Here is a 15,244-nt window from a genome sequence, read left to right as displayed (position 1 = left end):
TTTTTTTTGACAAGGCCGAGTGTTTTTCCAGTAACCAAAAAGTAGTCCAAGTCACCAAAAGAGCCTAGATACTAATTAGATGGATTAAGCCAAAAGTCATGCTTATGTATTCCAATGTCTAGAGTCAAGTATCGACAACTTGGAACTCGAACAAATGACTTCCTAACCAACTAGTCATGAAACAAAGATTTTGTTTTTTTAACAATGGGGCATATGAAATGAATGATGTACGTGTTGAAAGGGTTTTCAAACAGTGGTACTCCTTTTCTTTTTTCTCTCTCTCTCTCTCTCTCTCTCTCTCTCTCTCTCTCTCTCTCTCTTTTAAACTGGAAATTTTAAAAAAAGAAACATAGAAAACAAGCACTAAAAATACATAGAAAAACACATCAAAACATATACAAAGACATGAAACATCATCCCCGCAGACCCACTCCCCCATGTTTGAATTACACATTGTTTGCAATGTGTAAATAACAGAAAAGAGGAAGAGAAAAGGGATTGTCTTCTCATTATGGTGATGGTGGAGATGAATAACCATGAAGTAGGAACCATTAGTGCATGTGTTGCATCAAATCATTTATTGTTCCAAGTGTATTGCCAAAATTGTCCAAGCGGGTGGCCATGATGAGAACAGATCTGGAATTTTTAGATGTTGAATGGAAGAATGTGGGCTGTGAAGGTTGGCGTTGCTCTGGACGGAACGACAAATGTGGTGATTGTTTTGATTGTGATGGGTGACGGTGGTGAGGCGCGGGTGATGAGGAGAAGGGAGGCAGTGGTGGTTGCTGCGGGGAGGAGAAGGGAGATGGTGGCGACAGTTTGGGTTAGGCCAAAGAAGATGAAAGGAGTGTGTGTGGTGGGGCGGGGGGGGGTCGGGGGCGGCCCTGTGGGGGGGGAGGAGAGTGCTGGAACGAAAAGAAAAGGGGGGTGCCTGGGCATTTTTTTATTTCTTCTCTCCATTTTTTCATTAGTTGTGGATAAGTCAATTATTAGTTGTGGGCAATTTTTAGATCTGGAATTAGTTGTGGATAAGTCATTAGTCTGGATAAGTCAATTATTATAAGTATTTTCACTCTAAGATACGTCTTTCAAAATTTAACCATGTTCCGAGATTATGACACAGAAACAACACAAAGTTAATAAACTACACTAATTCAAAACTTACCAGCGTTGATCACTAAACCACAATTTGTTCCTCAAAATAAATTTCACCTTGATCAAGCTTTCATTTTAACTCATGCATGTAATTCTTTCCTTGCTAAAATTTTCTTGCAAATTTTACCCCTCTTATACCGATTTGAGCAGCAGTTAAGAAGAAAGATCTCTACTACCTAGAATTTACTGTCAAGTAATTCCATGCCTTTAGTATGAAGAAAAGACACAAAAGAGAGTTAGTTAAGACTTAAAAATTGGACTAACAACGCTCATTTCAAGCAAGAATTTTAATTAAGCAACTTATATGTAATTTATATATATTTTTATTTTTTATTTACAGATTTCAACAAATTAGTGCATCCATTCAATAGGATTGTAAGAGAGGAAAAACATCGACCTATAACATTAAACTCATAAATTAGTGCATCAATACTTTATACTTTCTTTTTATACCAACTCCCCATTGTTCAACGAGAACTTTCTATTTACAGATTAATTTATACTTTAGACTTAAAAAACATTCAAAGCTTTTTACTGTTACAATTCATCGTTCTAGAAAAGGAACTCCATAATGCAAATTTAAAACCTAAGTATAAGTCAATTAAATAGACAGAAGATACAATCACTTCTTCCCAGTAAAATTGGAGTTACAGAAGAAAACTGAACAAATATCAAGCCAAATTTAATTGACCAGATAACTATATCTCATTTTATTTATTCACATATTACAACAGTAACGGATTTATTTTTTTGTAAATCAGTCAGAAACATTGAATAAATAATCAGATAACATGAATTAGACTCCCTAGTATCTAATAGAAAACAATAACTTTTCCATGTTAAAAACTCAAAACGCTGACCTACTCACAAAAATGAAACAAAATTCATTCATTCATATTCATTCATATTCATTCAAATAAATTAGGTAACACATAAAAAGTAGGATGAAGAAATAGCTAAAATTTCACAACGAAACTGAACCAGATTGCTAGGAGATGAGATAGATCAACCAAATTTAATGAATCTAGCATGAAATTAAGCATAAAAATACCAAAAAATAGGAAAACAATAGATTACAAAATTTCATGGTTTTGATATCAAATTATTCATCAACTATTCGATGAGAGGGAATATCATGGAGAAATTATACATGTAATTGTCGAAATCCAACAAATCAAGCAAAATCCGACGAAATCCCTCAAGGAAGATAGTGAATCACAAATTAATACGGACATGCAGACTCAAAAAGTACACAAATTATTTGTAAAAGGTTTTTTTACCTTTCCAGTGAGAAAAATCAAAGAATCACGACAAATCTAAACTAAAAATCAAAGAATCATGGAGAAATTATACCTGTAATTGCTGAAATCCAACAAATCAAGCAAAATCTGACGAAATCCCTCAAGGAAGGCAGTGAATCACAAATTAATATGGACATGCAGACTCAAAAAGTACACAAATTAATTGCAAAAATATTTTTTTACCTTTCCAGTGAGAAAAATCAAAGAATCACGACAGATCTATAGAGATCGATGGAAGTGGGCGTCGTCACAGGGAGGGACGACGACGTCGTCGGAGAGGGGGGAGAACGTCGTCGGAGCGGGAGGAGGGCGTCGTCGCGGCTAGGAGGAGCACAGGTCGTCGATGGGGACTTTGGTTGGGAAGTTCAGCTGCCAATTGCCAGATCTAGGGTTTATGAGATGTGAGAAACATATTTAGATGTGAGAAACATATTTAGATGTGAGAAACATATTTATATGTGGTCATGAGATGTTCGGAACAAATCTCAACCGTTGGTTGATGATCCAAAGGATATGTGAAGCCCTAACTCACTTAACAATGTATATTTATATATGTGTAGAAGTTGTAATAAAATTTTTGATAAATTACATAGGAATTTCAACTTAAAAGAGAATTTGTAAATATAAAGACTTACTTTCTTTTGTAGAACAACAAGAAAAATAACAAATGAAGAAATAGATAATAGCAAGACCAATTTAAGCTACTTTACTTTTCCAAAATAACACTCCCTCGAGATACAAAATAAATTGACATCTTGAATAGTAATTGGCTACAAAATTTTGCCTTTGACAAAACTTTGGAGAGATGTTTAACTAATTTAGTAATATATTAAATTGGTGATTCTTAATCTAGGAAATTTAGAGTTGGCATTATATATTCTTTAGACCAAGAATGTATAAGCATTAGATGACAATATTTTTGGTAACATATAGACAATATTTTTGGTAACATATATTTTTATATGATTTATGTTTTTTAATTTTAAGTGTATAATAATCAAATCAAATGTATTAAAATTTAGAGAGACGTAAATTTAAAATACAATGATAAAAAAATTAGTTGTCGTGCTTTGCACGAGGTACATACTAGTGTTTTGGTAAGCCACATGGGTTTTTTTTGGGGTGGGGTGTGGTGGGGTGGGGGCGAGACATAAGCAGAGGGAGGGACCAATGTTTAGGGATTGATAAGGAATTTCAAAGATTTGAGGAACTAATCAACTAATATGTAATTTTTGAACATTTGAGGGACTATAACAAAAGAAATAACCCAAAACTTGCAACTATCGGACAAGGTTCAAAGGCCCAATAGCATTTGCTAAAGCAATTAAGTAAAGTGGCTACCCGTAGAGTTCAAAAGGCCTAGTCGGATGTTTTCGAACCTGCAATCTATTTTAACTAGTGCCCGACCCGTGCGACCGACGGGCTTCCCTTTTTTTTTATTATCGCCATAGTAATCTTATTTTTTGATTGCTACAGGCTTTTAAAATGATACAGTGATATTTTTAAATGTTACATATTTTTTAAAATACACAGTAACCGCTTCTGTTATAATGATATATTTTTGAAAAAAGCTATAGTAATATTTTTTAAAAATGCTATAATATCCCGTCTATACTACAATATTATTTCTTTAAAAATGCTACGATAATAATATTACAATAAATTACTGTGTCATTTGCTATAGCATGAATAGCAATTATTGGGTCCTCCATTATTATAGTGGAACTAGTGTGAGCACCATTTTTGCTACAATAATCCCGGATTTAGTTGTTATAGATAATTTTTGGATTTTTTTGAATTACTACAGTATCCCGTCTCCGCTGCATTGTTCGGTATGCTACAGTAATATTCCCTAAAAAATCTATTTTTTATTTGCTACAGTGATAACGCTACAGTATCGTTTACTAAACATGAATAGTAAACATTGGTTTCCATTTGTATGGGGTGGTTCTACATGGACCCCAAAAAATAACACCCCTGTGGGACATGTGAGGTGTCACTTCTTGGTGGGGTGATTTACTATTTATAAACAGTAAATCACCCCATCAAGGGTGACACATTTTTTTGGGGTACCGAGGCATTTTTCTTTGTATGGAAGAGTAGATAGATAGCTTTTCAATTCAGGTTCGGGATTTGGTTTGGCGCTGTTTTGCCTCGGATGTCCATTGTTCTTTCCAAATTCGAAACAGGAGAACCAATTTCTGCCCTAATCCGTAGTCGACGGAGACCTGCGCCAGCATCAATCAAATTATCTACAGGAATGGAATCGATAAAGGTGATTCTTTGATTCCCCTCTCTTTATTTTAGGGTTTTAATTGGTTTCCCCAATATTTATCGATTGAGCGTTTTGATTAGAGATTCCCAAGAAGGGAATTGATCAGAAGGTTACTACTTTTGTGAGCTCGGTGAAGAGGAAAAGGTTAATGGATGTCACTAACATAGTGGGCTCGTCGATGATGGTGATTTCAGAGGAGTACATTGCCCAGCTAAAGGAGTTGTCAATTTGATCCCCAACTTGATTTCTATAGTTAGGTAATTTGTTTCATTTTTGGGTTTCGGTTTATAAACCCAAAGTTTTACCCTGATTTATATTTAATCATACCCACTTCTAATATCATTCTTAAAGACTTAAACCCAAAATGCCATACTGAATTATTTCTATAATTTGGCATATCATTGTAAGTACAGAAAATGAGTTCAAAATTAATATAGTTTGCTAGTTGGGTTTAAGAATGATTTTGTAAGTGGGTGGATTTAAAAATAAATCATGGTCAAACATTGAACAAACCCTTTGCCTTTTCCTTCCTTATTTCAGAAGTAATGTGTCCTGATTTCAGGAGAATGCTAAGCTGCTTATGGCTATTGCGGAGAGAAAGTATGTAGAATCTGTTAAAAGAGACTGGTCTTTTTATAACAAACTAGTATTTATCATGATGGATCAAGAGAGGGCAGAATTATATAAGCCTGATATGTACTATATCGAAATTCCTCATTATTTGCAGTTTCTGAAAGGGAAAAAATAAAAGAATTAGAAGCAAGTGAAATGACAATTTTCTCTAAAGATTATATACTATATACATCTTTTCATCACATGCTTAGAATATTTATAGCTACGAATGAATACTATCATAATTTATTACTGATTTTTGAACCATAAAAAAGTGACTCTTGCATACCATTCCAAAATAACTGATTGACACATAAAGACTAATAACAAAATGTAACTCCTATTGCATTTAGTATGTGTTATTAGACATTAAAGCTGTGCAAACATTCAAGCCTATGGTTGGCCTTGCATACTAATCCACGTCCATAAAAATATGCTTTGAGTTATAACAAACGCACCATTCAAAGTTATAGTATAGTTTACAAAATATATTATAGTAGAGTTACATATAGATATATTAAATATATTTTAGTATACATTCTTCTTTTATGTATAATATATTATAGATATATCAAACTGTGGTAATTATTTATATCATACAAATTCTAAGTGTACATATTTGTTTGATTATAATTATAATTTTATTATAATGTATAATATATATATATATATATATATATATATATATATATATATAAAGTTCATTAATTATTAATATCTAAACTTTAGTATAATTTTTTTATACTATAGTTTAGAATTATATATCTAACTATACTAAATATAAGATTGGATGTTATGTGAAAGGATATAGTTTATGTATGTATGCATGTAGACACACTTGTTATCCTTTTATTGGGATCTTCAATGAACCATAGAGAATAAGTAGCAAAAAGCTTTATATGAAACACATCAACATAATTAGAACTACAATCCTAAAGCAAATGATTCGTGGCAAAATTATTTTAGCATTAAAGGATAGACTCGATGACTGTCATACACTCGTACACAAAGAGTCTCTCTCTTTATGAAATTATCTTTTTTCCCTAAATCTTTTTTTCTCAATTTACCCCAAATACGTAAGCTGAAAAAGAAACAAAGAGATGTGGATAAGAAATGAGTTTCTCCTATTACGACAACTCACACCACATTGAAACTTCAACTTAGATAATATAAATGCATTCATCCATGCACAAAAGTATTAAAAAATGTGAATTGGAAGAACTCATGTCCCATCTTCATCATGAGCTCCTCCGACACACTCCTGCTTCATCGAAACCTTCATCACCACCTCCAAATGCACATCCGTTGCCTCAATCGAATTACCAGCAACTATTTCCTTCGTTAGACCCATCACCTTCACCAAATTTACCTCACCGTTAATGTCGAGTTTGCCTCAATGCCAGAAGCATGCCTTTTAGTATTTGAACTCCCCGTCTTCCTTCAATTTCCTTGCATTGGCAGAACAAAGAAGAGCAGCAGAGGAAAAAAAGTAGAACTTGGACACTTTAATCATTTGATTTGATCTAGTATTTGTTATGTGAAGAGTGGGAGAGGAGGGACCTGGGAAGGAGATCATATAGAGAGTGAAATGAAACAAATGGAAGTTGGAGGGGTTCGTGATAATTTGTTGGATGTATCAAGAGAAGCTCACTTGTCAAAGGTGTTAATGCACGAAAAGAAACTTTCCAAACTGTTAATTTTCTTATTTATCAAATATTTCCATTAGAGGGACATTAAATTTTTCACTCATTAGAAAATCATTAGAGAAGTGTGAACTATTTTCTGACTTGGTTTCTGTCTCTTAGGCACTATAAACTATTTAAGTCTGAATAAAATGTTTCATCTATGCCTTTACATATGCGCACATAAACACCAAGTTATTGTTAATAGTTTGATTAGATAACGATTAATTTATTAATTTAATTAGAGTTACATAATTAATTATTTCAATTTTTATTTATAACCATTCCAAATGAGATATAAATGTTATATGCAACTGACAAGCACTAAAAATTTTCATGTTTAATTATAATTTTATACTATTAAAATCTAATGTTTAATATAATTTTGTACTACTATAATCTAATTGGAGTTGCATTATTACATAAATAATAATTCCTACAGTATATTAAAACATCATACACTTGATAATCTAATACTATTATAATAATTGATTTAATTATTATATTAGATTTAATTATTTTATAATCTAAAGAATAGTAATACTATAATATAAACCTTTAATTAATGTGATTTAATAAGATTGGGAGTTATGATAATAGAGTAAATTGGTTAATTTCATGAAAGATGAGGGACATTTTTGGAAAATGAAAGTTTTTCTAATACTCCCTCTTGTAAAGGGAGTGATTTAGCTTTTGTTCTCAGGAACTGGGGCTCGAGCTTTGACTGATTGATAGTTATTGGTTTAATTAATTGGATACAGTAAAATCATAGAGTTAAGCAATGTAGAGTTGCAGAAGCTTCAATTCACAGTGGAGAAATCTTATCAACAGAATAGGATGCTTGCGCAGGCTAATTCTAGGATGCTTGCAGTTTGTTACTTACCTTGAATTCTAAAGTACAATGTTTACACCCTCATTTCTATTTTCTCATCTGATAGTGCTTTCTAAATGTGCAGGAGCTCACCTCAATGAAAGAGAGAGTAAGTTTGATTATTTTAATCCTGCATTCTTTGAACTTTGGAGCTTAGTATTTCTCCTGACTAGTCAAAATCTTATTTTGGTACTTGTTAAAAAGCAGCTTAAGACAATGCAGCATGAACTTGGATGTACCGTGGCAGTACTCAGAATGAAGAATTTGGCATTGGATGTAAGCCCAGAACTAAGGTTATATCGCGTTCAAATTGTTAACCATATCAAATTTATCATTGTTATAACTTTTGTTAGGAGAAGGAGAAACTGAATAAAGAACTGAGCGAGAAGATCAGAATTGTGGTATTCAAACAAGCTCATCTTGTCGCTGGAAATATTTGTATGTTGCCTTTAGCTTTTTCAACACTGATTTTCTTAACTTGGTAACAATCAGGAGGAGCATGCTAATAATGCTGTGGATGCAACAATTATAAGACCAACCCAGTTAGTTAGTAACAGCATGAATCCACAATCAGATGTGAGAAGGAATTGATTGTTATATTCTATTATTTTTTCTCTTTGCTATTATTCGACAATTATCTCGTTGTGAACACCTTTTATTCATGTAGGAAAAGGAGCTGTACAATGAATTTTGTGAGAATGCCAGAGCCGAGGTATATCACCGAAGCTTCATCTTGATCTGATCTATGCATTGTTTTCCTTATACTGTCTGTCGATGCTTACCTGTTTTAACTTGACAATGTTAAGCAGCACTCCACTGTGTGGAGGATACAACGGGTGCATCAATATCTTACTCTAATAGTAATAGCCTGTCCACCAACAGCGATAGGAGGTGTATACTGAGAAAGAAAAGTAAGAAGCAAGAGCAATATAAGTGATTCCCTTTTATTTTCTAATTACCTGGAAAAACTTACTTGTTTATTTCTTTATTCTATCTAGACTTTTCCATCCTAATTGAGTTGCAAATGCAGGCTTCACTACCTTGAACCATCAAACAGCGAGGAAAACAGATAATGAACCGGAGAAGGTCATAGCTGAGGTACTCAGCTACACATCCTCTTTTCCTTAGTTTGTTTCTCTCGCTACTTCTTGATTTGCAACTTTTAAGCAAAGGACTCGAGTATGTTGAGCTTGCAACAGACTCACCATGGTTAAAGTTAGTAAAAGTGGTGCCATACCCTAGGAACTAAGAATTGAATGCAACTCTAGGAACTAAGAATTGAATGCATCGACTGTCATGTGATATTCGATATGTTGTCTTATTATTGAGTTTCAACAGTTAATATCCCCCTTCTTCCCTTTTTCGGAGAGGTTGAAGAAAGAATCAAGTGAGAAGAACAAGGATGCCAAGGTATTTGGTGACGCTCCCCTTTTAAGGAAATTAGTTTGGTTACACAAATATTTGGCTGACATTGCCTATTCTAACTTCCAATTTAAGGAGCTCTCCAAGTGCGCTGAAGTTGGGACTGACACATCAAAATGCCATATAGTTGACAGTGACATGGCTTGTGAAACCAACAGAAGGCCGAACACTTAGAAGTCACAATAAGTGAAGTGTTGGTTTGGGTGTAGACCAAACCTGTCAGGCGAGCTCGAGCGGGCGATGAGCTCCTTCAGGCGAGCTCGACAAGATCTGCAGGCGAGCTCGGGGTCGAAGTTCAGGCGAGCTCAACTACGCAGCGCAGGCGAGGAACTCCAAGCGAGCTCGGGGTTGAGGCGAGATGCAGGCGAGCTCGGTCGACATCAGGCGAGCTCTGAGTCGGGTTGACACAGACGACGTGGAATCAGGCGAGCTCAAGCGCTCGTTTGAGTGCGGGACAGGCTGTCGACAGCCCACCTAGGGTTTCCTTATAAAAGAAAAACCCAGAGCCCCCTCTGTTGCTTCTTCTCTCTCTCCTTCTCACGACTATAAGCCTTGGCGGCGACGACCTTCTCTCTCTGCTCTCTTCTTTTTCTCCAGCGTTCTCTCAAAGATTTGAGGGGAGGGGGATTTTATTAAGAAGGGAATTGTTGATTGTGAGGGAGGAATTAAAGAGGGGGGAATCAACACTGTAGCAATCAACACTACTGTAGCTATAGTGTTGATTATATTTTATTGAGAGATCTTAAATTTGATATCTGATCTTGTATTGTAATTTCTTGTTGATTAATAAGAAATTAATTGTGTGGCTTCTGAGAACGTAGGCAAGTTTGCCGAACCTTGTTAAATCTTAGTGTACTTTTCTCTATACTACGTTTTTGTTGCTTTAGGGGTTTAGTGTAGCCCCGGGTATTCCCCAACAAATGGTATAAGAGCTTGAAACGATTTAGAGGAAGTCAGATTCAAGTGGGAGCAATGGCCGCAGATGAAGGAAATATGAAATTAGAGAAGTTTGATGGATCAGATTTCAGATTCTAGAAAATACAGATAGAGGGTTATCTGTATCAGAAAAATCTGTATCAACCTCTCTCAAGGAAGAAGTCGGAGGGTGTGAAGGAAGAAGATTAGAATTTTCTAGACAGAAAGGCCCTCGGGGTTATTCGTTTGACGTTAACCCACAATATTGCTTTTAACATTACAAATAAAAAGATCACGACGGGTCTTATAGCAGCACTCTCAAAATGTATGAGAAGCCATCAGCCTCAAACAAAGTTCATTTGATGAGGCGATTATTCAATCTGCGAATGACGGAAGGTGCATCAGTAGCACATCATCTCAATGAACTCAATACAGTCACGACCTAATTGAGTTCAGTTGATATTGAGTTTGATGAAGAAGTACGAGCGTTGATCCTTTTATCTTCCCTACCAGAAAGCTGGAATGCTACAGTCACAACTGTGAGTAGCTTGTCGGGAAGCAACAAGTTGAAGTTCGATGACGTTCGTGATCTAGTTCTCAGTGAGAAGATCCGACGGAGAGAGTCGGGTGAAGCTACAACCTCTTCAATATTATATACAGAGTCAAGAGGTAGAAATTCAACCAGAGGAAATAGATTAAAGGATAGCGGTCCAAATCCAGGAATCTCAGCAGCTCAAAGGCTATTGAGTATTGAAAGTGCGGGAAAACTGAACACTACAAGAATCAGTGCAAGAGTACACAGAAGGAGTGGGAGGCAAAGGCAGATGCAAATGTTGCTTCCACCTCAAGAGGAGATGATGCATTGATATGCTCTTTGGAGAACAAGAAGGAGCCTTGTGTGTTGGACTCTGGAACATCATTCCATGCTACTTCTCAGAAAGAATTTCTCGAGAAGTATATCCTCGAGAACCTTGGAAATGTATACCTTGATGATGATCAACCGTGTGCTATTATTGGCAAAGTTGTAGTAAGATTAAGTTGAACGGGTCAGTATAGGAGCTGAAGGATGTCAGACATATTCCCGATCTGAAAAAGAACTTAATCTCAATAAGCCAGGTGGCTAGTGAAGGATACACTATGACTTTCCATGGTGATGATTGGAGGATTTCGAAGGGCGCAATGACGATTACCCGAGACAAGAAGAAGGATACCTTGTATATGATAGCGGGTGCACATTGTTTGATTTCAATTACAGTAGACAATGAGACTTCAAAGCTGTGGCACCAGAGACTCAGTCATATGAGTAAAAATGAGATGAATATTATGCATACAAAGGGAAAACTCCCAGGTTTACAATCAGTAGAGATTGATATGTGTAAAGAATGCATATTTGGAAAGCAGAAGAGAGTCAGCTTCCAGACAAGTGGCAGAACCCCTAGGAAAGAGAAGCTAGAGCCCGTTCACTCAAATGTTTAGGGACCAACCACCACCGCGTCCATTAGTGAAAAACACTACTTCGTGACTTTTATTGATGATCACTCTCGAAAAGTATGAGTCTACTTTCTGAAACACAAGTCAGAAGTGTTTGAAGCTTTCAGGAGATGGAAAGTCATAGTCGAGAATGGGACCGGTCTGAGAATAAAGAAGCTTAGGACCGACAATGGCGGTGAATATGAAGAGACCGGATTTAAAAAGTTCTGCTATGAGCACGGAATCAGAATGGAGAGAACCGTGCTCGGCACGCCTCGGCACAATGGTATAGCTGAGCGCATGAACAAAACGTTGACAGAGAGAGGTAGAAGCATTCAGATATAGTCAGGTCTACCGAAACAGTTATGGGCAGAAGCAGTCAACACAGCAGCTTACTTGATCAACCAAGGTCCATCGGTTCCATTGGAGCACAGAATACCAGATGAGGTATGGTGCAGAAAGGAGGTATAACTCTCACATCTCAAAGTTTTTGGTTGTGTAACTTACGTGCATATTAGTGATCAAGGCAGGAATAATGTGATATTCAACGAGAAGGTGATGTACAAGAACATGCACATGACATATGACTTAGAGAACGAGTCAATATTTGTAGATGCTGATGATGTCACGAGTAACCTCTCGGAAGAACCCAATGCAGAAAGTCCTCAGCCAGAAGAGCCTGTTGGACAGAAGGGTGCGTAGGAGCCCGACGCACCAGCTCCGATATTTTAAGTTTATGTTTAAGTCAATATTAAGTTTTTTATTGATGGTAAATTTAAGTTTAAGTAAATAGTAAACTTAAGTTAACAATATATTAGTTAACAGTAAACTTAAGTTTAAGTTTATTGTTAACTTAAACTTAACAGTAATTTGAGTTGAGAATGAGTTTTTCACTGTTGAGATGAACTTATAATTTGAGTTGCGAAGTATAAACATACAAAGAACTATTATAATTGGTAAACTAAGCAATTTGGTTAACTTTTTATATTAATAAATGAGTGGCTAAAAAGTTTGGTGGATCACTATTTCCTATCCACTTATACCATCTCCAACCCATCGCACCAAAATGGTGCAAATTTTGCACTAAAATGCTGCAAAAGTCACATCAAACAGTAATTCATCTCCAACCCACTGCACCATTTTTTGCACCCAAAAAGAATATTCTTAGTATATTCTTTTTTATCTATTTTTATATTATTATTTTTTATTCCCTATATTTTTAATTATTTCAACAATTAATTAAAATATTATTGGGGTAAAATATTATAAAATATTATTAGGGTAAAATATTATAAAATATTATTGGGGTAAAATATTATAATAAAATATTATTTTATTAATTAATATTATTAGGGTAAAACTATAAAATATTATTCTATTATTTTTATTATTGATATTACCAAAATATTACATTTAAGAACACAACAGAAAATAAAATACGGTAAAAAATAACTTGATGAACAGTAATAGGCCGATGAACAGTGTGACGCCAAATATGGCGTCGCACTGTTCATTTTCACCAAAATGGCGCAGAAAATGGGACATGGTTGGAAAAAGGAATAGTGTCGTTGCACCAAAATGACGCGAGAAATGGGGCATGGCTGGAGATGCTCGCTCAGAAACCGCTTAGGCGCCCGCCTAGGCGACTAAGCGTTGGGCGCCAAATCCAACGCCTAGAAGCGCCCAACGTTTAATGTAACATTGACACAAGGTATGACATGCTTTATTATTAGTAATGGATGCTGTTATCATTGTCTCCTGAAGTCTAGCACTGGAATTTATTAGAACCAGAAAGTCCTCAAGAAGGAAATCCAACAATCGGGAGTCCGAAGCACATCAATCCAAGGACCATTTCACTTGTCCACCAGTAGCTGAAACCTTCAAATAACGAAAACCCTGAACAGGAAAATCCCTCAGCTCGATCAAATTCAGACACTTCTCTGAAAATACGAAAAGAGCAAGGATCAAACATCGACTCCTCAATCTGAAGAAGGACAAGAGGTGCGTAGAACATCGATGAGGCCAACGCACAGGGCAGTTGAAAAGGTCAGTTCGTACAAGGAAATACCTCTCAAAGTCAAAATGCGAAGAGTTGAGTAACTTCTTTACCTCACTGAATTGAGCAGTAGCTGTCTTCTGACAACTACTGGGATTGCACTAAATGCTTTATGCCAACGTGAGTTAAGTCTATGATTCAGGCGCGAATTTGATCTTCGTCGTACTCAATACGATGATGATGTCTTGAAGAAGAAAACTCCGAAATTGAGTTAAATTATGATGCATAACTCGAGCATATACGATGAGCTCCATCTCCATCCTTTTTCTTTGCAGGCTCGTTAAACAGATTTCTGTACAATGAAATTATACAGCTTTATGACAATATATGGACATGAGCTTAAACAATGAACACCATGTTCATTGGATTTGGAAAATGCAATCCTTGTACTGATCTGCCCTCTGTTTCCGTGCAATTCTTCTCATTTTTGAATACGTAAAGAAATACGCTGACGTGATAGAGGGAGGTTTTGTTAAGTAACCCATGCAACAAATGTTACATAGTAACTTCATTATAGCAATAATTACAAAGTACATGATAAGTTAATAAGTAACTAAGTATTAGACAAATAACAAAGTGACAGTGTCCTTTCCCTTTCGATGAAGTGCACATTTAGCACCGCCGACAGACTTGAAAGGGCTCCCCATCATAAATGACCCCATTTAGTTAGTTAGTTGGTATATTAAGAAAAATGTCAGATCTCGATATTGTTTTTTTTTTATTTTAATATAAGGACCATAATCAGAATTTGAATCTAATTAATTTTAATCGTCCATTAACAGTGCACATTTCAACTAACAGTATTATGGCTAGACGAGAGAATTCTATTACTGATGCTAAGCATGTCCTAGTTAAGCGCATCAGGGCAACGATGATCTGGATTAATTTCTAAATTTAGAGGCCCGAGCACATTTGCCAAACCAACAGTACTGTACTTAATTAACTTAACCAATGGAATTATAATAAAGATTAAGTGGCTAATAATTGAAATTAAGCTCTCGACTTTTCTTTATCAAGTCCTTGCACATGGGGTCTGCGTTCGAAGAGTCCGAAAAAAAAATGGAATTCCAAGGACTACGACAGAAAGGACTACTGCTTCCTTCGATTCCACTTGATCCGTCAGATGTCAGGTCCATGTACGCGTGGCAGAAAATCGTGCGTTGTCAGAAGATGGACGGTTGTGATGCGTTCTGATAACGAATTTATTCGGGAGCCTGGCAACAGTAATCGGCATAAGACGTGATTAAAGAAGAAAATGGCGCAGGAGATTTATGCCTTTAATCACATGTGTTGCTAAGTAATCAGACAGAAATGGGTCAGCTACTTGAAAAGAAAAAAAAATATGTTGAGAGTAGAGTTACGAAGTTATGGCGTGCTAGAATGCAAATTTATATAGCTCAACACTTGTCACAATTTTGGAGTTTTGAACCATTGAAAAGAATATGAATTTTGCAATTAAAGCAATCTAGATTCAAATCTTATCGT

General features: G+C 35.6%; 1 protein-coding gene across 7 annotated transcripts; it reads left to right on the top strand.

Moving 5' to 3' along the window:
* On the top strand, positions 4,539-14,153 carry LOC109849061. Of its 7 annotated transcripts, XR_002248982.1 has the most exons (10): positions 4,539-4,731; positions 7,982-8,005; positions 8,101-8,172; positions 8,250-8,297; positions 8,389-8,472; positions 8,564-8,608; positions 8,706-8,807; positions 8,927-8,994; positions 9,235-9,306; positions 9,394-12,675. XR_002248982.1 is itself a non-coding variant. In XM_020418838.1 (8 exons), exons 1-7 carry the CDS (start codon positions 4,615-4,617, stop codon positions 8,796-8,798), a joined length of 480 nt encoding a protein of 159 aa, XP_020274427.1. In that variant the 5' UTR covers positions 4,539-4,614; the 3' UTR covers positions 8,799-8,807; positions 8,927-12,675. The 7 variants fall into 7 exon arrangements, 2 of the variants coding, with proteins under 2 accessions (XP_020274427.1, XP_020274426.1); XR_002248978.1 differs by lacking the exons at positions 9,235-9,306; positions 9,394-12,675 and adding an exon at positions 13,489-14,153; XR_002248980.1 differs by lacking the exons at positions 9,235-9,306; positions 9,394-12,675 and adding an exon at positions 13,468-14,153.

This window comes from Asparagus officinalis, chromosome 7 (genome assembly GCF_001876935.1).
Source record: "Asparagus officinalis chromosome 7, Aspof.V1, whole genome shotgun sequence".
NCBI classification, from domain to species: domain Eukaryota; kingdom Viridiplantae; phylum Streptophyta; class Magnoliopsida; order Asparagales; family Asparagaceae; genus Asparagus; species Asparagus officinalis.
This window is presented reverse-complemented; position numbering and strand designations above follow the sequence as displayed.